The sequence below is a fragment of the Carassius auratus genome, chromosome 19 (genome assembly GCF_003368295.1).
Source record: "Carassius auratus strain Wakin chromosome 19, ASM336829v1, whole genome shotgun sequence".
NCBI classification, from domain to species: domain Eukaryota; kingdom Metazoa; phylum Chordata; class Actinopteri; order Cypriniformes; family Cyprinidae; genus Carassius; species Carassius auratus.
Genome location: NC_039261.1, coordinates 4,437,887 through 4,465,596, shown reverse-complemented (window position 1 = coordinate 4,465,596; position 27,710 = coordinate 4,437,887). Strand labels below are relative to the sequence as shown.

The 27,710-nt window shown below is 38.2% G+C and overlaps 2 protein-coding genes across 2 annotated transcripts in view; one reads left to right on the top strand and one right to left on the bottom strand.

The window, feature by feature from the left end:
• Positions 1-700: 700 nt before the first annotated feature.
• Positions 701-12,363, bottom strand: slc25a32a (solute carrier family 25 member 32a). The gene is made up of 7 exons (XM_026288432.1): positions 11,945-12,363; positions 11,027-11,177; positions 8,917-9,002; positions 6,069-6,223; positions 4,607-4,720; positions 2,223-2,368; positions 701-1,110 (listed from the first exon to the last, which is right to left on the bottom strand). Exons 1-7 carry the CDS (start codon positions 12,138-12,140, stop codon positions 984-986), a joined length of 975 nt encoding a protein of 324 aa, XP_026144217.1. The 5' UTR covers positions 12,141-12,363; the 3' UTR covers positions 701-983.
• Positions 12,364-14,105: 1,742 nt separating this feature from the next.
• Positions 14,106-27,710, top strand: part of rims2b (regulating synaptic membrane exocytosis 2b) — a 138,233-nt gene continuing 124,628 nt past the window's right edge. Inside the window, exon 1 of the mRNA XM_026288430.1 lies at positions 14,106-14,994. Coding sequence (XP_026144215.1) covers positions 14,768-14,994 — 227 coding nt within the window. The 5' untranslated portion in view covers positions 14,106-14,767. The remainder of the gene's footprint in view (positions 14,995-27,710) is intronic.

Sequence of the window (27,710 nt, the reverse complement as noted above, 5' to 3'; positions counted from 1 at the left end):
CACGTCAAAATAAGTAAGTGTACTACTTTAAAGCACAACAAAAATTTTAACCATGAATTAAAATGTATGTTTATTACTAAAGCATTTTTTTGAAAGTCTACTTAAGTGTGTTATAAATAGCACAGTCAAATGATTAATCACACACACATACAGTATATATTTTATAAAAATATTTAATATATAAACATATTTTTATGAAATATATACATGCATGTGTGTGTATTTATATACATACACATAAATATACACAGTAAACACACATTTAAGATTAAAAAAAACATTTTTTTTTATTTTGGATGGGATTAATCGTTTGACAGCACTAATTAAAAGCCATGATTAAAGTCTTTAAGCACACTTAAATGGCCATTTATTTGATTGATATCATATTATCTTCAAGTGCAGCTAGTACACTATGAAGCACACTCAATACAATAAAGTGCACAAAACCTCAGCATTTGAGCATAAACGGCAAGTGAGAGAAGGGAGTAATTATTAAAAACATAGTCTGTGTTTGTTATATATATTCCTTTATTGGATGTGTAAAAATGGCTTAAACGTACATCAGCTCTTCATTGTGCGTCACTAACAAAAGCACATTCATATATACAAACATAACAGCCTCTCAGTTACTCAAAGCGTTCCTCTCTTCCAGTCGATGCCATCTACACACATCTGGTTCAAATCTGCTATTATCCTGCAGTGTGACATCATTTCCTGAGCCAGCCGAGATCTGCTGAGTGGCTTCGTTCTCTCACGTAGATCAGCAAATATAGCAGCTGTTTGGGGAAAATATCTTACAAAAAAAAAGAAAACCATGTGTTTGGTGAATACTGTGTGCGGTTGCATTGTCACAGGATGGCTTGAATCCACTTTTCCACGAGTTAGCATGAGCTCCATGCTAGTTCTGCACACACACACACACACACACACACACACAGTCCTGGTATATTGTGTCGCGTTGGTCCGTGGTTGTGTTTGAAGCTTTAGTGATACTCGCCCAAAAGTAAGCGTGACACATTTTCGAACACCAGAAATGTGATGCAGCACGCTGGAATGACTCGCACCAGGTTTGGGACCATGCCTTTGTAAAAGCCCTCGATCCCCTCGTTGCTAGAGAGAGCCAGACACAAACATACTGAGCTGAGTCACAGTATTCCTATCCAGTATATATGAACAGCAGCTGCTAACAAATGAAGAGGTTTAAGAAGGCAATGTCTTTCAAAAATCAGGAATCATAAGGTTTAAGTACGGTTAAATGAATGTTGTTATGCATAACATTAAAAATGCCAGGATGATTCAACTGTAATGACATTATAATGAAGAAAAATCTCAAAAATAGATTTTTTGAGATAAATAGATTATTTTTGGATAAATAGATTATTTTTGGGATAATCATTAATTATTACTTAGTTAAAAATATGTATTATTATTATTTATATTATTATTTTACCAAAAGCCAAATCAAGGTGAAATCAATATATATACATATATTTAGGTTTTAGTTTTTTTTTTAAACCATGTTAAATTATCATTAATTAATATAAGAATAGATTTCTAAGAACATATATTTTATACTAGATTTTAAAGTTTTTAGTTTTTTGAATTTTCGGCTTTAACAAAAAAAAATTCTAAACCATATCAAATTATGATTAATTCACAAAGAATACATTTTAAACTAGATTCTTAAAGGGTTTTCTCATAGATTTTCCTTACCATTTTTGTTTCTTTATTATATACTCCTATAAGTCACTGACTCCATTAACATTTAGCAATTATTATTGTAATTCTAAATTATTATTATTAATATTTACAAAGCAGTATTAACTGAACATAAAAAAAAAAAAATGAGACAAACATTCAAAAGTTTAGGGTTGGTATTTTAAACAACAAAGATGCATTAATGACATTTATAGTTATATTTCAAACAAATGCTGTTCATTTGAAATTTAAATTATAATAATATATCACAATATTACTGTTTTACTGTATTTCTGTTCAAATAAATTCAGCCTTAAGAGACTACTTTAAAAAAATAAAAATAAAAATGAACTGGCTGACTCAACACTTTTGAATGGTAGTGTACATATCTACATTAAATACTATTACAATTCATTTAATTATGATGAAGTGAAAAAATCGATAAAACTCTACATTCTAAAAAGGGTTTCTATGAAGGAATCCAAATGAATCATTTTGCTTGACTCAGTTTTTAGACTCCATACCTCCACGTCCTGCGGATGACGTCCACGATGCCGCTGTAGTTGTTGTGCTGGTCCTGCAGGCGAGCGCGCACCACCTGGTACGGGTAGGTCACTGCTACAGCAAATATTTTGGAAATGGCAGCCATGGTGATGTATTCCAATGGAGACTAAAGCAGAGACAGACGGGACGGAGAGACTGACTCACAAAGATCATTACTGCCTCCACTACACATAAACCACTCTTCCTAAAGGTTACAATATACAGTAAAAATGCCACATAATCGCACGGCTCATTCCTGTCTGTGGTGCCTTTATGGTACCTCATAAAATGTTGAAAATCAATTTGGATGACACTGTCTGAGCGCTAGAGTTTTATTAGATAATATTATTCTACAAAGGTTTCCAGAAATGTCGTTGAAATGAAATGGATAGTTCCACCCAAAATTATAATGACCCCATGATTTACTCACCCTCTTTCTTCTTTCAGACGAAAGATTTAGTTCTATTAAAAAATATCCTGCTCTATCTAGATCTAGTTGATCTATTTCATATATTTACACATTTTGGAGGGGACTTACCTGTTTAATAAGCTGGTGTCCAGCATTAGCTTATTAGGATTACATTGGAATATTATCAATTAAATGCTTACATTTTTTGTAATCTGTCTGTAACTGTTTGTATCTCATGGGATAAGTCACCTTTTTAGGGCTATAAATCAATTTATGAAAACACATTTAGACTGTGATTCTGTGGCTTGTGTTTTAGAAAATGAAATCAGAAAAAGATTTCGTTTGGAAAGGTTGACAGTCAAGGTTCAATATTTGGTAACAGTTTTCTAATAGAAGTGATATTGTGAGAGAAAATTATTGATTTGTGGCAGAAAACAAACACACACACACACAAACAAAAAAAACCAATATAGTTTGAGTGTAACCCAGTGGTTTTTGTTTTGGTATAGTGTCCAAACAAAATCGCACAGAAACCACAATTTTTGTGATATCAACTTCAAATTTGGAACACAAATTTGTTAGACATAATTTTTGAGTGCAACATATTTTATAAAATATTTTGTTTATATAAAAATATTAGTATACTTCATTATCTTTACTGTAAACTTAAACTTATAACTTTTTTTATACTTTATTTAAAAAAATGCTTTCACTTTAGCAAGCATTGATAAACAAGTATTCTGTTTTCAGTCAATTTACACCCCCAAAGAGGCGACGTTAGGGATGCACGATATTGGATTTTGGCCGATATTCGATATGCCGATATTTTCTAAATAATTTTGGCCGATGCCGATACCGATATCGATATATATACAAATATATACTGATATATTTACAAATATATACTGATATATTTAAACTTTAATTTTACTGAAGAGAAATCCATGTATCTCTTCTGTACTGATTCTACCATAAATTTATTATTTTACAAATGTAGACAGACATTCACATCTGAAAAACAGGTCAATTATTTCACTTGGAGAATATCGGTTTGGCTCATCGGCAGAAATATTCATATCGGCCGATACCGATAATGGTCATTTTAAGCTTTTATCGGCCGATACCGATGTTGTGCCGATATTATCGTGCATCCCTAGGCGACGTGTCTTGGGGATACAAATATTGTTGTTTACAATAAGAGTTTTTATTTTTTATTATTTTAAATTGTATTATTTTGAGTCCCAATAAGATAAAAAGATAGTCCCCCACCCCCAAAAAAGCGATACATTGATTTTCTGATGTCTTTTTATGGGTTTGCCCTTTTTAGGGTTAAAGACTTTTAAAATAACTTTCAAAACACTCAAAACTTACTTTCCAATAGGAGCGAGTGTTTGAAATAACTTCTGTTTGAGATCCGATGTGGATTATGATCACCATACAGGGCAGAATTACTCATATGCGATGTAAAAGACTACACATGCTAACAATTACCATAGTAAACATGCTAAATAAGACCTATCACAATCCTGTATTTATTTAGTAACTTATTTTATAGTTTATAGTTTTTGTTTGGGAGTTCCCTCTGCTACTCGGGTAATATTTTTGATGTAAAAATTATAGAAATGATCAGTCTTTCTGAATGTGATAAATGCTGTGACTACAAATAAACACAAATAGGTGTAAAATATCCCTTTAATTAAAATCTGAAATAGTAACGGAAATATCTTTTATTTTTTCGGTTATACTGAAGAACTGGAAATTTGCAACGTACATTATACACTGAATGATACAATTTCTGTCATATGTGCCATTCCTGTCAAAATTTGTCAGACTTGGCCAAAATAAGCTGCAAAATGTCCCAAGTGCATAGGAAAACGTTTAAATGATATGGAAATGACAGTGCTGCATCTAATTCTAGTGTGTGCTACAAATGTAAGGCTGTTTTTATTTCCTCACCAGCAGCGATTCAGATGGCATCTTCTTGTATTTGTTCTGCTCTCTTTTTAGCCCCTCGTAGGTCATGAACTGCAGTGCAGCATGGGACGTCCCCACCAGTCCAGGCACGAAACCCTGCGAGCGGCAGAACAACAAACTGAGGCTCACAAAACCACTATCACACAGTTACCTCAGACTAAAAGCAACGTCATCGTGTTCAGCTAGACTTAAATGAGAAGGAAGCCTACTTCAATACGTAATCATTTTAGGACAATCTGGCGTGACTCACAAGGCTATACTGTATTTAGGCCTAACTGGAAGCAGAGGTTAAGAGCTGGATCAATCCTCTAAACATGATACAATCACACCCTCCTGTGGCCCTACACAAAACTACAATGTTACAAAGCAAAAGAAAATTGGATCAGCCCACAATTTAAAGTCAACGTGAAATGCAATTCATTTAACATCAATAATGTGACGCATGTAATGATGTCAAAAGTTTTACTTTAAAGTACATTTTAAATCATATTTTAATTTCAAAAAGTACACATATTTTGATAAGGTGACCCACATACTAAAGCACAAGTCTATTGATCGATTATAATTTGAACTGTAGAGGGATATTCGACATTTCAAGTTAATATATTTTAGTATTCAATTCCAATGCCATCATTATTTGTGTAGTTATAAATATATTTAAATACACAACATCTAAGTTTAAAGTATATTTTAGTTTACCATAAATGCTTACACTTTAACCATATTTCAGAGACAACAGAAGTAAAAATTATGAAATTATATATAAAGAGTAGTGCTTTCAAACGTTTAATCGCAATTAATAACGATTAATCACACCCAAAATAAAAGTTTTTGATTACTTATGTGTGTGTGTTTACTGTGAATATTTATTGTGTGTGTGTGTGTGTATATATATATATATATATATATATATATATATATATAAAAATACACACACATTAAGTACGTATTCAAGAAAAATGTGTTATATTTGTATATTAAATTTATTTATAATAAAGATTATACAAATATATGTAAATATATATACAGACTGTGTTTATATTTATATTTACATAATAAATATACACAGTACACACAAACAAAAACGTTTATTTTGGACGCGATTAATCATGATTAATCGTTTGACAGCACTAATGAAGATGTGCTTACATCCTGATTTATTGGGTTAAAAAGCACTCCAAAGTAATACAAATTTAACCAACATCTTCATTTTATTGTAATTAACATGCATTTAAGAAAACAATGAATTAAATTTACACTTACATATATATTTTTAATTATATTATTATTATTTTAAGTATGCTGAAGTGCTTCTTTTTCACAAAAGGGAATTGTGTACAGAGCGTGTGTTTAAGGCACAATTGGGACACATGTGTAATTTCATGTTGACTTTAATCTTGAGATCAGCACACATCAAATCTCTATTTAAAATCTGTAGATGTACCCTGTAGAGTCCCGGGATACCCTCGTGACGGTATATTTTCACGAGGGCGTCCATCATTCCCTTGTACTGCTTCCGTGACGGCTCTGCACTGTACTGCAGCACCAGCCGGGTCTTTGTCACCCAGACTGGGTTGGTGAGGCAAAGCGACAGCATGCCTGGAAACATGAACAGGGGACCTTCACACCAACACTTAACTAGTCACTCCACCTTAGTGCTCTGTCTGACAGCTGAGACAGCTGTTTACATGTAAAAGAGACCAATAGAAATTAAAAACAGTGCTGTATTATCATTATGAGTCTAAAAGTGCAGGATGGGCTTGTTATAGTATGGTTTTGGTCATACTGGTAAAGCTGAAGTGTGTTCATTTTCTATTAGTTAGTGATATTGCACTGATATTGCTGGACTATTTTCCTCCTCGGTTGTTTTTTTTTTTTTTTTGATGATGAATTGAAAAAAGATGCTTGTTTCACTTCCTAAGCTGATACCACAATCTTGTTTCTTCTCTATTTTTTTGTCAGTTTCATAAGAAAACTGTTTTGAAGCTGGTCATTCCTGTTATGCAATGCACTTTCATATCCTCAGACATACATATATACAGTGGGGCTCCAAAGTTTGGGCAGCCCTTGCAGAATCTGTGAAAATATGAGTAATTTTCAAAAAATAAGAGAGATCATACTAAATGCATGTTATTTTTTATTTAGTACTGTCCCGAGCAAGATATTGTACATAAAAGATATTAACATTTAGTCCACAAGACAAAAAATTGCTGAAATTATTAAAATAACCCCACTCAAAAGTTTGGGATCTCCATTAAGAGCTGTGGATGAAAACTTTCAGAATTTGAAGATCAATGTAAATTGTACTTAATTTGTGTACCGGGAAACATACAAGTATCTTCTGTTGCTTACGAAGGGCAGAACTAAATGGAAAAAAAAAAATTTTTCAACAAAATAAGACAAATTTGGCCATCTTCATCATGTTCAAAAGTTTTCACCCCCAGCTCTTAATGCATCTAGTTTCCTTCTGGAGCATCAGTGAACATTTGAATCTTTTTAAATAGTTGTGTTTGAGTCCCTTAAATGTCCTCAGTGTGATAAGATGTATCTGAAAATCATAAAGTCACTGCTGGAAAGGGTTCAAATATGTAAAGATGCTGGAAAACTGAAGAATCTGCAGGAACTTAAAGATTTCTCTGAAGAACGCTGCTCAGTTTAACTGTTCAGAACAAACAAGGGACTCATGCACAACCATCACAAAACAGAAAGACAGTCGAGGATCATCAGGTGACAGAACACGGTATTAAGAACCAAGGGTTCCCAAACTTTTGAGTGGGGTTATTTTAATAATTTCAGCATTGTTTTGTCTTGTGGACTAAATGTTAATATCTTTTATGTACAATATCTTACTCAGGACAGTACTAAATAAAAAATAACATGCATTTAGTATGATCTCTCTTATTTTTTGAAAATTACTCACATTTTCACGGATTCTGCAAGGGGTGCCCAAACTTTTGAGCACCACTGTATATATATATATATATGTAATATATAAATATATATATATATATATGTAATATATATATATATATATATATATATATATATATATATATATATATATAAACACAGGATGGAAACAGGATAGAAATTACATTCATTTTACGATTATTTTTACAAACATAGGTCAATTTCAACGTTTGTGTAAAACCTAAAACTGGTAATTGTGAGGTAAAGTCTAAAATAGGACAAAGTCACATTGCTTTAAGATATAAAGTCATAATTACAAGATATAAAGTTCCAATAACCTGAAATAATTGCCATAATAGTTGCCATTTTGAATAATGGAAGGATGCAGTTTCTGTTTTTACATCCTCCCCCCCGTACAATAAAGTAAATATAGAGCTTCATTTTAAATGAAGAACTGGCAACTGACACTTCATTACGCCCTGTCCTCCCAAATCACTGCTACTCTGGCATACTTTGTCAGAAAAAAAATGTCTCATAATGCTTTGAAGCTTTCTCTGAAACTGAATTTCTGCATATATATATTCAACAGCACTGGATATTCTGCATATTATTCTTGCATTCTTGACTGGAATGAATTGTGATATTGTAAATAGTTTTTCTTAAAGGACTGAGTGCAGTAACGTGATTAAAATCTGCCGAGACTGTTAATCAGAATCAAGGCCAATGCTTCACGCAGTCTCATTTGGTCACATTTATTTGATCAAAAGGACAGTAAAACTCTTTTAATTTGAAATATTATTCCAGTTTAAATAAACTGTTTTCTATATGAATATATTGTGAAATGTAATTAATTTCTCTGATCAAAGGTGAGTTTTCAGCATCATTACCGCAGTCTTCAGTGTCACATGATCTTCAGAAATCAGTCTAATATGCACACTTCTCATTATTATCCATGTTGAAAACACTTGTGCTGCTTCATATTTTTGTACAAACTGTGATACATTGGTTTCTTTAAGGGATACAAAAGCATTCATATGACATACAGATATTTTGTAACATTATAAGAATTTTACTGTCACTTTTGTTCGATTTAGCATGTCCTTACTTAATGAAAGCCTATCTGACTTCAGCAGTTTCCATCCTGTTTGTTTGCTTATCTTTGTGCAAATAATCAAGTTTAAGCTTCTTGATTTTGACCTGTTATATTCAGTCTGGTCTATTTTATTCATTTAAAAGAAGCGTAAACAGGTGGTGATCATCTGATAGGCCCAGAGTGTGCGGCGAGGCCTGAAGTCTGGGCATAACAGGAATGACTGTTGTTCCAGTCTCATAGCGGCGCTCCAGATTTAGCTGCGTTTAGTTTGTCAGGCTCTCAAACTGACCTGCCTCCGCTGCAGACACCAGGTGTTCACCAGCACTCAGCTCTGTTTGCCGTCCCTCCTGCTTGTACGCTTTAATAGCATTATAACTGCAGGAAGAGCAGAAAACGCCACATTAGAGTCATTCAGCTCATGCATCTAGTGTACGGCGATGGGAACTGACCGTCCTTTATCTAACCGTTATTAGGGAGGATGAAAAACATCATCATTTACTCACTTTCATGTCATTAGTACAACCTGTAAATCAAGCGGTTTTATTTCTGGGTCAGTGCTGCTGGATATAAACCTCTCTCCAGATGTATTGTTTTGCTCAGATCTTCTCCTGATTTGTCTCTCTCTTGATCTTTTTTTCCACAGCACGACTGATTCTATAAACTAAATATTAGGAGAAATCTTCTTCTTGACATTACACAAGGACAAAGACCAAATCAACAAGGATCTCCAGCTTATACAGAAGTGTTGGCACCCGTGTGAAGCTGCACATACACACGTTGTCTGCCAGTGATCCTGATCTGAAATGAGGTCAGATGATTTCCAGGAGTATCTTCATAACTCATACAGTATCAAGTGACACAGCACTGCTGGAGGAGGCTTTTTTCGGCCTGTGAACCCGTGCCTTTTCAAGAAAGTTCTACATTATTCTTATTTTGTTATTATATTTTTAATTGATTAATAGGTTTATTTGTATTTATTTTTGTAAATATAGTCAAGATGAATGACATTTACTCTACTATTAAAACATTTAATGATAAGTATTTTCTACTAACCAAGGCTGCATTTATTTGACTTAAAATACAGTAATATTGTGAAATATTATTATAATTTAACCTGTTAATTGTCACCCCGTCCAGTATACGGGACGCCTACGTTGACTATACTATATTACAATCAAATCTAATCTAATCTTGACAAACTATATATCGTTGGAAAGACGATAGACTCCCAAATATATATTTTACCAATATTTTTTGTTAAAAATTATGTAGGAAAAGTAATAGATGAATTTATGAATGCACCCTCAAAGATCTACATTACAAAAGGAGCTTTAACCTTTGTTTAAATAAAAGACTTCCTCGTTGCCTTTTTCTCTATCACTTTTTAGAAATCATCAGAAGTTATATATCACTTGAAAACATAAAATCTCAAAATTCATCCTTCAAAACCCATTTTAAAATCAGACTTTGCATTACCATGTAAACGGTACATCAAAATCATGTTACAAAATGTTTTCAGTCATGAATTATAAAAATGTATGTTTGTATCATGCACATTCATGTCTATCTTCAAAAACGTGAGTGACAGTTAACAGGTTAAAAGAACTATATATATATATATATATATATATATATATATATATAGATAGATAGTTTCAAAATTCAAGGATGTGGAGGTGTCCAAAATGTTCCCATCTGGCATTTCTCATGCTTTAAAATGTTTAAGTTAAAATATACAGTACATATACACTGCTGGCCAAAAGTTTGGAATAAGTAATTATTTTTTTATGCTTTCGAAAGAAATCTGCATTTATAAAAAATACAGTAATATAGCAAAATATTAATACAATTTAAAATTAGTTTTCTATTAACCTGTTTTATATTACTAATTAATTTATATTATTTTGATATACTTATTTATAATAAAATATATTACGAAATATAATTTATTCCTGTGATCAAAGCTGTATTTTCAGCTTCATTGCTCCAGTCTTCAGTGTCACATGATCTTCAGAAATCAGTATTATATGCTGACTTGCTGCTCAAGAAACATTTCTGATTACTAATACAGGTTGAAAACAGTTGTGCTGGTTTATATATTATTATACAGTACTGTGTGTACTATACAGTCAGTGTTTGGGGAGAAACTAGTTACATGTAACGGCGTTATGTAAATTAATTACAAAATAAATGCAACTGTAATCCATTACAGTAACTAAGAAATACATTAAATTACATTTACATTTAGTTATTTAGCAGATGTTTTTATGTGTAACCTACTACATTTCCTAAGAAACCTTCCCAACACTCAATACAGGGATGTTGTGCTTAGAAGAACTACATTCAAACAGGAAACTCCATTCCGTGCTTCCCTTTTCCACACAACTCTGACTACTTACAAGAGGAAGTACAGGCCCCACGATGCCCCGGCCCCCCAGATGTTGGGGGTCACACCCTGATAGAGACCTCTAATCCCTTCCAGCTTCCAGATGGTCTTCATGCAGTGCACCATGCCATCGTACTGGGGGCGCATTTTCAGACCATCACTTACTGGAACGAGTAAGAAACAGTGGGGGAAACAACAAAATAATCTAAAAATCTCTTTAAAAAAGGTAAAACCAGCAGGCAATCTGTTTCGTGCCCTCTGTGTGCGTTTCTAGTTTTCTGGGCTGTGTCTCAAAACCTTAGTGCTGTCAAACAATTAATCGCATCCAAAAAAAAAAAAATTTATTTGTTTATATAATTGATGTGAGTGTGCTATTTATATACGAATACACATAAATGCAAATATATGTTTGGTTTACACATATACATATTTATATAAAGTATAATTTATATGAATATATAAACGTATATGATACATGTAAATATTTTCAAAATATCATGTCAAAATATGGTCAGTGTGTGTGTGCATTTATATATGCATAATAAATATACACTGTATGCACACATATATATGTAAACAAGAACTTTTATTTCGGATGCAATTAATCGTTTGACAGCACTACAAATCCTAGAGAGCATGACACAGTTTTAAGATTGTGAAACTGGATACACACAGCGTTTATTTCTCTGCTATTTGTACAGCAATTTCAAGATTTTTATAATTTCATTTATTTACCAGGAATAACAGAAAAACTGAGTATTTATTTATATTCATTAATATTATTGTTTTTACTCGTTTTTTAATATGTAATGGGTTTGAGACTTTATTATTTAAATTAAAAAGCCTGTCTAAGCAGTATTTTTGGCCATTAATGTAGGCAGCTCTGTAGGTTTTGAGTAATATAAAGAGATAAACGCGTAACGTTCCTCACCTGCGAACCTGATCTTGATCAGATCCAGGGGGTGCAACACCATTGTGGAAATAACACCCCCACTGAGTCCAGCAGCAAGGTTTTCATATTTGATGTGTTTAGAGAGGCGACGGAGGCTTGCAGAAAGGGAAAGAGAGGATCCCGAGGAGTCTGCAGCGACGGCAGCGTGTCTCTGTCTGGAGACGGCGGCTGTCATGTTTGTTTACGTGCTAGAGACGGATTCCCTGAGCGGCAAGAGGCGGTAAAATACACTTTTGGGGGGCAAACAGCAGCAAACTAACACTGTTTAAAATATATATGTATAAACATCAGGTAACCAATCCCCCGGTTAAGTTCAGTAGCCAACGCTGGGCCATTATTAAGCGCGACCGCTTGCCTGACCTCCGCTTCTCGCCCCTGCGGGAGAACAAGAAGGTAAATAACAGAGCGTGGTGACGCTGCTCAGTGGGCGGAGCGACGTGCATCACAGCAGCCAATCCCCATCACGTATGAAGTGACGTCATTCAGAGATCAGCCCACAGGGCTTTAGAAATCTGTGCGCGTGTGCATTGTTTTGAGACTGAGCGTGAGCTATATTTGACTACTTATTACACTATATTTACTGTAACCTGCTATTTATATATTTATAGTAAATGTGCTACACATACTATTTAGTACTATATTATATTACGACGCCTTATAGTAGGCATTTATATTCAAAGAACTCAAAATTAATGAATTTATGATTTAATGAGTTATTATGAATTAATGAATTAATTTAATTAATTTTCTCCTTCACACTACTTCCAAAACCGTTTATTATTTTATAGGCTACAGCAATCTGAAAGAAGAAGAAGAAGAAAACACCAGATACATTTTATATTTTATGTATATTCACATTTTATATACAGTTTATATATATATGACATTTTGACCAAAGGGTTATGATTCGATGTTTTAAAGTATAATTGCTGATGCTGATTATAGTAGAAGTATTAGTACATCATAAGGTGGAAGCTCAAATTGAAATCTGATTTGCATTTTTATAATTTGGAAATGTAAAATTTATTTTAAAATGTTTGGGTAATTTAATGCCTTTTAGTTTTATAATGCCCTTCCAAAAACACGTGCATGATTTGATGACAATGGCACTAAGTTAGGTAACATACTTCTTAAAGAGGTCTGTAGAATTTAAACTGGGAGTAAGAGTTTTAATTCACCACAGTCTGAAACACAAACCGTGTAATAATAATAATAAATTAAAAATAATAATAATTAAAAAATAATAGGCTAATAATAATAGGCTAATAATCTGGTTGATGACTTGTCACCAGTGTTGGGAAGTAGTGGCATGTAATGGTATTACGTAATTTAATTACAAAATAAATTCAATTGTAATCAATTAAAGTTACAGAGAATTAAAAAAAATAATTAAATTAAAATACAGTTACTTGTGAAAATGTTTACGTTTACAAAGGGGGTTACATCTGAATATTTTCACACACACACACACACACACACACACTTAATTTATTTATTTATTTAATAAACTGCATAGACTGCATCCAAAATATGAGGTACCGAAATTTCAGGAGTTTAGGACACAGAATAACACAAATGCTTATTCAATAACTGTTTTATTTCCTGTTTCGATTCATGTAGGCTATATGGTTTATTTTTTAAGATTAACTGGTATTATTAGATGCGAATGTGTCCCATCATTGATATGCAAAGATTTAATAAAAAATAAAAAAACAGCATCACAGCTAGGCCTAATAAACTATATCTTGTTATATCTGCATCTAACCTCTAAAAGTAAGCATATCTGCTAAAGTCTGATTTTGTGGTGGCCATGCTTTCAAATCTTTTTTTAAATCTTAATTCAGGTGATGAAGGATTTTGACCTGACAGTAATCAGTGTTGAGTAGCCCTGCACTACTCCAATGTTAACCCTGCATGCTTTATATCTTCCAAAATGACTAACAGCTGAAATTATAATTATTATATCATTTTAATTTTAGAAAACTAAACACATATAATAAGTTAAACCACTTGATAACACTTACACGTAGGCTACATACAGTAGGCTTCTATTTTAATAATGCATAATTACATGCAGGTAACCCTAAGCCAAACCATAACCCTATAATAGGGTAGTTAATAAACAGCAGGGACACCTTAGTATAACTTGAACCCATTACATTTATTGAAATAGTTAAACTTCTTATTACACATTGAATATGGTAACTTGTAGTCTGTAACCTATCACATGCCCAACACTCTCCTCCCGTTGATGCACGCGAAGGGCGGGGCAGCGGAAGTGCGACCGGACCATCTGATCTTTGTCCTATACGTAAGACCGTCGCTCCGCCCCGCTCTCCTGTCGGACCGTATCCCCACAGCATCCATTTTTGTGCATTCAAGAAATCTCTTGGAGTTAGCAGCAACAGCAAGAGGGGATCGCGGGGAAGTCCGCCGACAAAACCGCAATAAGGATCGCGGCTGAGGCAGCAGCAGACATGGGTTAGACTGAATTCACCATGACTGCGAAATAAAAGGCAAGCGCCCGTTTTATCTCCACACACACACACACACACACATTAAAGCTTGGGAGAAGCCCGAGGGGTTCCTCACACCTTATTCTCAGAAGATGCTTGTTTTTATAAGGCAGTGTGACAAGCTTACAATGTGCACATGCGTGTCCCATGCTGTCACTGGGATGCATATTGATTCCAGCTAATAATGCACCACTAAATCTATCAGTGCAGGGTGTGAAGGTGTCAGAGATGAGCTAGCGTGTTATTATTATCAAACCATTAGCTGTCAGGGGTCTTCATCATCGTAATGCATACAGATAAGATCAATACATTCATGCACGACACTAGAGATGTGTTTAATGTTCACGCATGGCTCTCTCAGCAGCATCCGCTCCTGAAGATGTCAGCTTTGGGGGCCCCTGCGGCTCCCGCTCCGCCGGACCTGAGCCACCTCACCGAGGACGAGAGGAGGATCATCCTGTCGGTCATGGAGCGGCAGAAGAAGGAGGAGGAGAAGGAGCAGTCCATGCTGAAGTAAGCGTGTGTTCAGCACTCTTAACAGGGGGCGAGGAGGAGTGCATCTGTCTCTTTAAGTGCGCTCCCTCCTGTCATTTTCAGCATGACTGTCTCCTGAAATGTAATACGTCTGCTTACGTCGACTGTCAATATTAGGCTATTGTTGAGACGAGTGCGGACGAAACAGAAGAGCTCGCCGTCAGAGGGGTCAATGTCACGCGCCTGGCGGCTTGTCGTCGCTCGCGTGCCGCGTGTGGATGTAGTATTTCGCCTCTGGTGGGCTGGGTTAGCTGTGGGCGCCATCTTCGCTAAAAATCCCTTCAGCCGCCGTTTAAACCAAAGATTACTACACTTTTGAATGCGTGCTGTCGAACAGGTCAGGCGTTAGGTATAAACGCGACGCCCAGCGCGGCGATGCTTGCGCGATTGCCATGGAGCTCGCGCGGTGTTTTCAGCACCACGGCGCTGTCCACTGCGATGTGTGTGTGTTTCCCTGACAGATCAGCCTTCCTGTGTGTGTGTGTGTGTGTGTGCTTGTGTATTATATACTATATACTATATTACTCAAGGATAGTAAAACCTGGATTTTTTTACATTTGGTGCCCACAAGGAAAAAAAAAAAAGATTAAAAATAGTAATTGGTGCAAACAGGTTTTCTGTAAGAGGTAGGTTTAGGGTTAGCAAAGAGAACACATCTAAAAGTAATAGAAGTCTATGGAAAGTCTCCACAATTCACATAAACAAACGTGTAGGTGTAGATGTGTGTGTGTTTGCATGACAGGCTTTATTAATTGCATGCGTGCACCTGTGTTTCTCGTGTGTATAGAGTTAGTTGTTATCAAGCAGTGAAAGTGTCATGAAACACTTTCTCTAAGCCTGTCTGGAAAAGCACTGGACAGCAATTCTTGTTTAATTTCTATACTATACTATACTATACTACTGTGTATGCATGTGTATGCACGTGTGTGTGGTCAAAAGTAATAAAAGACTAGTATTTTCCAACCTGTCCTCCAATCAATACGCTTGTATAGGTCGTTTGTCCAAATCCCTGAAATACGACCCATCAGAGCGTATACTACAATTGCGTCCCTATCGGCAAAAGGTCGTTTTCATATTAATGTTTTGTACTCTTTTATTTGCACTCTGATTTGCGTTTCGTGTAGCTCAGTTAGTAGATTATTGCGTTATACCTTGATATGTAATCATGCTATCATGGGTTCGATCCCAGGGAACGGACGTGCACGAAAATGTATATGCTCAATAAATCATAATTTAGCATGATTTCTGTGAGGGTTAGGTTTAGGGGTGGGGTTAGGTGTGGTCATTCGAATGAATAAGCCATCTACAGTAGTAAAATATGTAGGAAATACTGTGAGATCGGTGTAAAACGCCCACACATTGCATTTAAATAAACGTGCGTTTTGATTGGTAATGACACGTCAATTCATGACGACAGACGCAACGCGATACTGTCATTATTTTTATGCCTGCTAGAGGGCGCTTAACTTTAAAACGTAAATATAGGTCGTAATAAGGACCTATATGGTCGTTTTTTGTTGGAGGACAGGCTGGTGTGTCAGTTGGAAATATCAGTTTATGTTTCCAAACATTCATTTAGTTAGTAATTGTAATAATCCAGGGAGATTTTTGTTTGCTGCACACAGAGGTCTGATTTTATCATCATCAGTCTCATGAAGAAACAGAACAGACTGAGACAGACTCCACCCAGAAGAACTGTGGCAATGTCTCTAAAACGCTTCAAGAGAACTACCTGCGAAGCTACATTAGTGTTGAAAGTTTTAGCACTTTTTTAGGATGCTGTCAAAACTAATGTCATAAACATATTTTCTTTATCAATTAAACATCTATCAACTAAATCAAAGCAACTTTTGGTGAGAACATCCTTTGTTTTTAAAGTCCACTGGAGTCCACTGTTAAACAGTCATCTGGTATTTCTGTATAATCAGTAAAAACACACACACACACACAAACTAGACGTTGCTTTGGACATACTAGAAACAAACTGATTGCTGAGAATTGATGGTTCTATTAATATTTATCAAATAAATGCAGCCTCAGTGAGCAGAAGAGAGGGAGAGTACATTTGAATGCATATGTGCATATGAAATCTGCAAAGTTTGAGATTTTCACTTCCACCCCAGATGATCTGTTCACACTGTTGTTGTGCTGAAAGTATAATAGGACATTGATAGCTTAAAAATCAATGTGTTTTAACATGTTGTGTTATTCAGTTGGACAGACTGTAGTTCCTTAATCTCTGTCTATCGCAGTATCGGCGGCTGGCATGAACTTGTTTGCCTGACACAGTTTTTTAAGACCTGTGCCACTGCAGACTCACAGTCACTCGGTCAGATGTCAGTCCCTCTGATCTGGGTTAGATACTGCGGCTTAATCTGATCGCTGTCTTATTTATTAGTAGTCTCTGTGTAGTTCACCAGTGTCTTACTCACAAATCTGTAATTAAGTTTCATAGATTCCTAACAAAAACATTTAAGAAGAGCTTGCTTTTTTTTTCCTAGTCTACTGTTGTTTCTTGTGTATGTTACTCCAAGTTCAAGTCAAGCTTGAATTTATGATAGTTTAATAGCATTTGGATTTAAAACATACACTGAAACACCCATCTTAAAGGGACAGTTCAGCTAAAAGTGAAGATTTTGTCATCATTTACTCAACCTACATGAGTTTCCTCCTGTTGAACACAGAAGGATATATTTTAAAGACTGCTGGTAACCAGTTGACAGTTGCAATTGACTTCCATGGCAAAAAAATTATATGGAAGTCAATGGCTACCGTCAACTGTTTGGATACATCATCATTCTTTAACATTTCTTTTGTGTGAGTGAATAAATGAATTTTCATTTTCAATGTATGAAGAGTTTATTTGCAAAAACAGATAAAACTCAAAAATCATGTTTTTTTATTATATTATGTTTTTATTGTGTTTTATTTTGTTAGTTACCTGTGTTTTTAGTTATTTTTTAACCTAATTGAAATAACCCAATTGCAGTTTGTTTGACATTAATATGAATGCATAGGGAAAAAATACGATTTTTGAAAAGTTAATTTTTGAGTTATCTGTTTTTGCAAATTAACTCTTCTTAACTCTTCATTAACTCTTCATATATTTGTATCCAAATACTATAAAAATGCAATAAACTCAAGCTTGATCTGAACAAGAAGGCATCAGAATAAGTAAAGATGCACTATGTTTAGACAAAACCATTGTGTTAAATAAGTTCAGAGTAACATCTTTAGCCATTGCATGTGTAAATGCAATTTACACAATCTTTTTAAAAAGACTCCTGCCATCTGTGGGGTTCTGTTGTGCTCCGTAGCTGTTTTTGAATGTAGTGTTGCACATCGCTGAAATCAGCGGCTGATGTTGAAAAGTTTTTTGGCAGAGCAGCACACAAACGGTCATCTGAGGTGACATGGTGCTTTCTAGCAGATACGTTCATCATATCTAGTGCTGAGTGTTTGTTAAGTGCTCAGAGTGATGATCTTTGGAAAAAAGAGGCTTCTTATGAAGATTAAAGATTTTTTGCTAAGTCAGTCATGTGCTGGTTAAGTATTAATCAAGTAAGTGCAGGCCCACTTTCAAAGTTGGATTATTGAAGTACTTAATAATAAAATACTCTTTTAGACATTCGGTTTCATAATGTTTAATTCAATGCATTAAGGCCAGTTCACACCAAAGACCATAACTATAAAGATATCAATAAATATATAGTCCTAAAAATCGTCCTCAATATTAAAAAAAGAGCAGAATAGAGTCCACACCACAGATATAATGATAAAGGCACGGAGAAACCATTTCACTAGTTCACGCTTACATATAATTAGCTGAGGTATGGTATGCGTATTTGGCGTGCTGTCCGGGGAAGGGCTCCGAGCTCGGGAATTGCCCGAAGCTAGAGTACCCCCCCTTCCCCGTATATTGTAAAGTGAACTTGAAGTGAGGAGATGGGGTGGAGGAGGGATGCTGATAAACCGTCAATGGATAGAGGTAAGTCAGCGATATTTATACTGTGGGATTGATTACTTGATTGTGGTCCACCTGTGATGATTAGGCTAAGTATCTGACGCGCTCCTCCCGAATCTTCATAGATAATTACATTTCACTAGTTCACGCTTACATATAATTAGCTGAGGTATGGTATGCGTATTTGGCGTGCTGTCCGGGGAAGGGCTCCGAGCTCGGGAATTGCCCGAAGCTAGAGTACCCCCCAAAAAGGCAAATGTACAGGAGGACAGCCGCCAGTTTAAAGAATTCCCCCCAAAAAGCAGAGTACTGGCGGGGGCTGATTTGGTTTCTGAGAAGTTATCTCGTTGGCAGGCTGGAAGGGCCTACGTACTCCGGAGGGAGCGACTTGGGCGTTGAGAGAGTAGGCCCTACCAGCTGCAGCTAGTGAACTACGTGGTTGTTGGCGCCCGGTCGGTAGGGCTCGGGCCGATGCTCAACTGGAGTTTTTTGGCGTTGGATCGGTGAGCCCTGCCGGCCGATGAGGAGGAGCGGCGTGGTTGTGGTGCCCGACCGGGAGGACCCGAGTTGCCTCGACCGGAATAGGTCACGGTGTCGGCGTACGGGCCCTACTGGCTGATAGCCCCTGCTATTCAGTGGGTGAAGGGCCTAACGCTGACCGAGAGGGCCCATGAAGCCTCCGACAGGAGATTGAGACTCAGGATGACGGACGTCTGGGTCCTCTCGGTTAGGCAGATAAAAAGCTTTTGGGCCAGCCGACAAGGAGGACTCTGGCAACATCCGAAGGGAGATCCCGACTCACGGCATCGGCTGGATGAGATTCACTTGCGGCTGGCAAGCATAGGCCCGTCCGGGAGACTCTCGCCAGACGTCTGAAGGGAGCGCACGCGACAGACGGGTAAGCCTCGGCGGACGGGGAGGGTTGGAAAGGAAAACCCGACTGGGAGGACTCTCGCAGCATCCGATGGGGCCTCAAACTCAGAACATCGAACGGGTAAGCCTCGCCAGACGGGGTTAAAAGATGTGAGAGTAGCTGAGGGTAGCTTTTTTTTTTTTTTTTTTTTTTTTTTGCAGGATTTGGCGAGAGGACGAGACTCGTGGCGTCGGACGGTTAAGCCTCGCCTACCGTCAAATGGAAAGGTAAGTTGTGTGGCCGAGAGACTGTTGCCGACGTTCGAAGGGAGCACACACATCGAACGGGTAAGCCTCGCCGACCGTAGGGTGGAAACGTAAAGCAAGTCTGACCAGGAGGCTCTCGCCAGCGTCCGAAGGGAGCACACACATCGAACGGGTAAGCCTCGCTGACCATAGAAAAGGAAAAGGTAAGGTTGTCTAACCGGGAGGCTCTCGCCGGCGTCCGAAGGGAGCACGCGCATCGAACGGGTAAGCCTCTCCGGATGGCGGACAGAAAAGGTAACGATAGGTGGCCAGGAGGCTCTTGCCAGCGTCCGGCGGGGACAAACTGGGTGAGCCTCGCAGGCCGTAGGTTGGAAAAGGTAAGTTTGCGTGGTCGTTAGGCTGTCGTCGGCGTTTAAGGGAGTTTGCTACTCCTGGCAAGAGACGGTTTAGCCTTGGTGACCATAGGAAGGAAGGAGAGTTTATTGTGTGTTAGGTACTTGCAGCATTTAAGCAGCTTGCTTGTAGGTTAGTAACCTGAAACACACAGTAGGGTCGTGGTTGGCTGGCCAGGAGGCTGTCGCCGGCGTCCGATGGGAGCACTCACATCGGACGGGTAAGCCTCGCTGGCCAAGGGTGGAAAAGGTCAGGTTGTCTAGCCAGGAGGCTCGGACCGACGTCCGATAGGAGCTTAGCTCCAGGAATCGAACGGGTAAACCTCTCTGGCTGAAGGACGGAAAAGGTTGTCCGGCCGGGAGGCTCTTACCTTCGTCCGACAGGAGCTTAGCTCCCGGATAGAACGGTTAAGCCTCGCTGGCCAAAGGACGGAAAAGGTAAGGTTGTCTAGCCGGGAAGCTCTCGCCTACGTTAGATGGGAGCCTTAACTCCATGCGTTGGGCGGGTAAACTTCTCCGTACGAAAGACAGAAATGGAAAAGCAGGTAGCCGGGGGCTTTCACCTACGTCCGAAGGGAGTGTGAGCTCCAGGCAACGAACGGGTAAGCCTTGTTGGCCGCAGAATGGAAAAGGTGAGGTTGTCTGGCCGGGAGGCTCTCGTCAGCATCCGATGGGAGCTCAAGCTCTTGGCATCGAAGAGAGAAGCCTTGCCGGCCATAGGATTGAAAAAAGGTAAGGTTATCTGGTCGGGAGGCTATGGCCAGCATCCGGTGTCTTTTTATTTATTATTTATTTATTTATTTATTTTCTATATTTATTTGTATTTTCATTTATTATATTTATTAAAATTTGCGACACCAGATGGGTAGTCTCTCCAGCCATCGGAGGGAAAATTGAGATTGTTTTATCTGCGAAGAGCCCGTTAGTGTTCGGCGAAAGCGTAACTTGCGGTATTGAATGGGTACATCTTGCCATCGAAGGGAAAATTTATTTGGGCTGCAATGTACTCATTGGTGTTCGATAGGTAAATGTCGCTTTTTTTTTTTTTTTTTTTGGCTTTTTTAATCGGGTAAGCTTCGCTGGTGGTTGGATGGAAAGTCCAAGATTGATTAAGTGGGAAAGCATCTGGCAGGATTTGAATATTTGCGTTGTCAAACGAGTAAGCTTTGCTGATAGTTGAATGGAGAAGGCAAAGGTTGGTTCAACCGGGAGCCCTCTTGCAGCGCCTGGCAGGGAGTTTGATACTAAGGATGATTTATAATAGTTGAATGGAGAAGGCAAAGGTTGGTTCAACCGGGAGCCCTCTTGCAGCGCCTGGCAGGGAGTTCGATACTAAGGATGATTTATTTGTCTACGAGGGTAGACGCTGTGAGGCTTACTTGGATAATTGTTTAGCACATCCAATGAGCTGCTTCCGATAATGAGTCCGAAAAAATCTTGGTGCAGTCATAGTATCCGAAATTAAGCGTGCAAAAATAAATTAGGATTTCCTGTGCCAGTGTACCCCAAATGGGTGCCATGTATCGGCGATGTGGTCATTGTCAGCACGTGAGATCGATGGTACATATCGACGATGTAATCGTGCATGGGTGGAGTAAGAGAAAGATTCTTTATACTGTCTGAGCTTACTATTTACCATTTTGACCATGCAGGTGCACGAAAAGAGCCTATGGAATCGCCCATAATCAAAAAAAATATATATACTTTCGGAAGTACTGATACACTGGTATTAAGTATAAATACTATATTTAAATACTGCTAGTTCATGTAGTCGGCACTACGATCATCTCGCTTGTCCAATGATTTTTTTTTTTTGAACCTACGGGCTCACATCGTCCTTTGAGGGCACGGGCGAGCGGGAAATGCAGTGCTGAGATGGGATAACGGAGCGGTTTGATTAATTAAGGTAGGCCGAATTAAGGTAGGCCGCCTAATGATTATTATAAAAAACGTTGGTTGGAGAATGGGCCTAATATCGTCTTGGCTATTGTCGATACATGATGCTATCACCGCAACCTCAGATGCATGGCATGCCTTTAGGCGGAGGTGATGTGTGGTATTTTATTTTATTTTATTTTATTTTTTTTTTTTATATATATATTTAAGTGTAGGAAAGGCTCCTGCGGGAGCAGACGCTGCAACAGCAGTGGGGAGAACGGGAAAGGCTCCTGCGGGAGCAGACACTGCTACGGCAGTGTGGAGGTACAGGAAAGGCTCCTGCGGGAGCAGACACTGCGCGGCAGTGAGGAGGTGTAGGAAGGCTCCTGCGGGAGCAGACACTGCACAGCAGGGAGAAGGTGTAGGAAGGCTCCTGCGGGAGCAGACACTGCACAGCAGTGAGGAGGTATAGGAAGGGCTCCTGCGGGAGCAGACACTGCTGTGGCAGTGGGGAGAACGGGAAAGGCTCCTGCGGGAGCAGACACTGCTGCGGCAGTGGGGAGATACGGGAAAGGCTCCTGCGGGAGCAGACACTGCTGCGGCAGTGGGGAGATACGGAAAAGGCTCCTGCGGGAGCAGACACTGCAGCGGCAGTGGGGAGATACGGGAAAGGCTCCTACGGGAGCAGACACTGCAGCGGCGGTGGGGAGATACAGGAAAGGCTCCTGCGGGAGCAGACACTCCAGCGGCGGTGGGGAGGTACAAGAAAGGCTCCTGCAGGAGCAGACACTGCAGCGGCGGTGGGGAGGTACAGGAAAGGCCCCTGCGGGAGCAGACACTGCTGCGGCAGTGAGGAGGTACATGAAAGGCTACTTGCTTCGGCTGCTGTAGATGTTGGCTGTGGGAAGAGTAAAAAGTGTTAGTAATATTTGATGGGGCAAGCTAAAAATGGATGGGTAGCCTACTGTGTTACCAGCTTAGCAATTTGTTGCCTGATTTGACGATTCCTCAGGCCTTGTCCACCTTATTATGTTCCTGTTGGAAAAGCATCTTTCCTCTCATTTGGCCTCCGGGCTCTTTAGACGGACTCCCGAGCGGATACGTTTGGAACGCTGTTTTCACGTTGTATTATGGACTGTGGAAACAGAGGCTTTTGGAAACGATTGAGCATGTTTAGTCTTGTAAGGCGTTGTACCGAAAGACATGATTATAGCAGTAACGTTAACCCCTTACAAGATACCCCCCATTTTTGGCATGGAGGCAGAAATTATATACCCAAAATAAAGATGTTTCTGTTCATGATTCTTTCTGACTAGATCCATGATCAACATTTGTCCACGAGCTAACACTTTGACGTTTACCGTTCAGGAATAGGAATAGTTTTCCTGACATGATGGAAAATTAATCACTGGAATTATGTTTTATCGAAATATTGGTCAGATATAAAAGCCAAAGTCTTTGGACTTCAATTGATGCGCGGCTTATCCAGATCAAGTAAGAGAGTGATGTTTAACGTGCTGTGAAAACGAAACATAGACTGGGGCCGTTGGCGATGCTTGCAGCAAATGGGTTAACGGCAGTTATGTGCTATTTGCTTCCAAGTGGTTTCTAAAGAGACTTACTTTCCGGTTTTCCGTATTACGGTCCTTAAAAGGCGATGGTAATTTTACTCATGCTTGCTATCCTGCATCAAAACACGAGGGCAGATGCGTTTTAGATTAATTTTGAGTGATCACGCCAGTGAATGGTAAAATAGGTCCCTAAATGATTTGGTCCTACCAGAAGACTTGCATGCAAATGAAAATTTTTAAATTAAATTAAGCCTTTAGCAGGCGCTTTTATCCAGAGACTTTTTTTTTTTTTTTTTTTTTTTTTTTTTTTGAACTTATGTCTGTATCATTTCGGCGAGGTTTAAACGTGCGCGGTAAGGCGAATGTAACAATAATAATAATAATAATAATAATAATAATAATAATGCATTTTATTTGTAGGAACAAACGCCAAAAGCAATACAATAATTCATTAAAGACAGACGGTCTTGAATAAATGTGACTTAATCAACAAAAATCGCCCAACATAGGTGCATGCAGAAGAAGTACATACCATAGCGTAGGGGCTTTATATGAAAAGGCTCTTTCCCCCATGGTCTTTAGCTCACATTATGGCTGGTGAAGTGAAGAGTTAGTAGAGCGAAGAGAGCGTGATGGAATATCAGGACTGATGAGTTCACAAAAATACTCAGGTGCAGTCCCATGAAGTGCCTAGTATGTTAAGATAAGAATTTTAAAATCAATTCTCATGTTTACGGGAAGCCCGTGTAATTGTGAAAGAACCGGTGTAATGTGTTCGCGAGGAGAAGTACAAGCGTGCGGCAGAATTTGTATACTGAAGCTTGCTCAACGATTTAGCTGGAAGGCCTGAGAACGAGGCATTACAATAATCTAACCTAATGCCTTTGGCTTCGTGGTTAAAAAGTGGCATCATCATCCGACGGAACGGTGTATCTGTAGTCCAAATCTATGCGGAATCCACACCCCGGATCAGCGGGTGGCGGTAATGCACCTTTACGTTGGTTTGCCAAAACCTCCGTAAAACACTACTAGAAGAAGACGGAACAAAACTTTAGCCGCAAAACTGCTTTTAGATGCAACACTTTGAATGCAAACTGCCGTAAAAATCCAATGAAGAAAAAGAAGAACCTGTTTTTTAGCGTCTTCGCCTGGAAATGTATTAGTCTGCGCGCCGCTAGAGGAAGCGGCCTCAAACTGCCACTCGGCCGGAACGCCGTGGTGAAAGGCTGAACCGTGGTTGGATTCTTTCTGCTGCAATCCAGCGCTCGACGAGAGCTCGGTCTCGGGCGGCGCGATCGTGTATCGAGCAGGCAAGCTCGGAGTTGCACGGTCTATTGGCCACGATGTGTGGCTTGGCGAGGATAGCAGCTGTCGCGATGACGCTTAATGCTGCTCAACGGCCGTGTTTGGCTGGGTAGAAATGATCTCGGGTCCGGCAAAAGCAGCAGGTCTTATAAATCCCCTGTGTAGCACTCTTCGTTGGTACGAAAATTGGGTCTGTGATAAGGTGACTGACGAGGCGAACCAGCATGCTGATAAACCGTCAATGGATAGAGGTAAGTCAGCGATATTTATACTGTGGGATTGATTACTTGATTGTGGTCCACCTGTGATGATTAGGCTAAGTATCTGACGCGCTCCTCCCGAATCTTCATAGATAATTACATATCATTGGAATCAGTTTCAGAACGATTTTATTTTTCCAGCTGATGAACGATAAAAACATTGACAGCCAATCAGAATCCATCCTGCTGTAACGAGCTCGAGGATTTAAAGCGGCAGACGCACGTGCGCTCGGAATAAACAGATGATTGTCATCCACTGGTGTGAACGCTAATATAGTTATCTTTATCGTTCTTGGGGTGAACGTGGCTTTACTTGAACTTTCTTTGTAGTTATTTGTGAAACACTGCAAGAAAAAATTCTGTAAAATAGTAATCTGTAAAATATCTGTAAATAGTACTGGCAGCTTACTGTGACATTTTCTATTAATTTTGTGGACATTTCTGTTAACTCTAAACACAATGCGGTGTGAATTTCAAAACTCCGGTAAAACATCTGTCAAAAAATAAATATGGATTTCATTGTGCCTTATTATTTGTTTTTTACATTTGACATTTTATTGTATTTCATGTCGATTTATTTATTTATTGTACTAGCAATTTCAGAATTCTGAATGACAATTGTTTCACATTAAATTTTCACACTTTTTTTGTTTTTGTTTTTTTAGTGGAAGCATCATATTAGTATGTCTGCTAATGTTTGCTGCACATGGTTCAGCAGAATACATTAATGCAAAATGCACTTGACGCTGCTTCATCCATGCTGGGATTGAGTTTGCTATGTCTGGGGACTGCTGTGTTTCAGGCTCTGGTCTGGTAATGTAACTGTTGCTGGTTTGGGGTCAAGTAGAGTCATTTACGAAATGAATTACTGGGAAACGTCTGTCACCGCTGTGCCCTTGGGTCAGACACTTAACCCCAGCATGCTCCAGCGGGACAGTCCCGGCAATTAGCACAATGTAATACGATTTGGGAAAACATGTCTACTAAATGACAAATAAACTAGTCTTGTCTAAAAACACATTGCTGCTCTGTGATTGGCTGCTTAGTCAGAAACACTGTTGCTTTAAATGGTCCCTGATCACTTGACATTTATCAGAGTAAAGCCACATGAGGCATATTCCAGTCACACTCCATTCAAACATTTGTGTCTGACCTGATCTGGCCAAGTGGGTGTGTTTGAGCCTGCTTCAGCCATGCAAGGTCCATCTATTGTATGCATTACTGCCAAAATGTGTATTTTGTTCAAACTCACCTGTCGGGACTCGATAATAAGACCACCTGAAGACACAAGATGAGCGTGAAAGGGAAGTTTTCCATTCACGCTATACATTTTCTCTACCACTGAGCCACAGAAACAAATGAACAAATACAGACAAAATGACATCAAAATGCGAGTCTTGGTGAATATCCTAATAAACACAGGTATGATGTCAAACGATTAATTGCATCCGAAATAAAAGGTTTTGTTTGCATAATATCCTGTATGTGTGTGTACTGTGTATATTTATTATGTATTTGTAAATACACACACATGCAAGTATATATTTAAGAAGAATAGGTCAAGTTTACACATAAATACATTTATATATAATATAAGTTCTATGAATATAACATATATGTAAATAAAATATATACTGTCTGTGTGTGTATTTATATATGCATAATAAATATACACAGTACACACACATAATGTAAACAAAAACTTTTATTTCGGATGCGATAAATCACGATTAATGGTTTGACAGCACTAGTACACAGATGGTTATATCATATCATATCATATCATATCATATCATATATCATATCTCTATTGAGTACTGCAGTGATGATGTATTGTGTAGCGCTCCATTGAACTAAATGTGAGTAGAGTAGATGCGTTTTGTTTTCTCCTTGAATTCTGAACAAATATTAACTGATCAAACATTTGTAATAGTGTTTTCAGTTTTGGAATTTGTCATAGTTGATATCCTCTGTGCAAAATACAGTACAACATCAAACTGTGCTTAATTCAAGTACACGTCTACTAACCTTTACTCTGTCAGTCTCCTAATACTCTAGCTGACATGTATTTGCAAAGTTACTTATAGTAAAGTGGACCATCGAAATGAAATGAAACCTTAATAACAGGACATTTTGGACAATCATTCATATTTCACTGCATCCAAACCTGCTTTATATTAAAAGCCATGCAAATGGATGTCCGCAT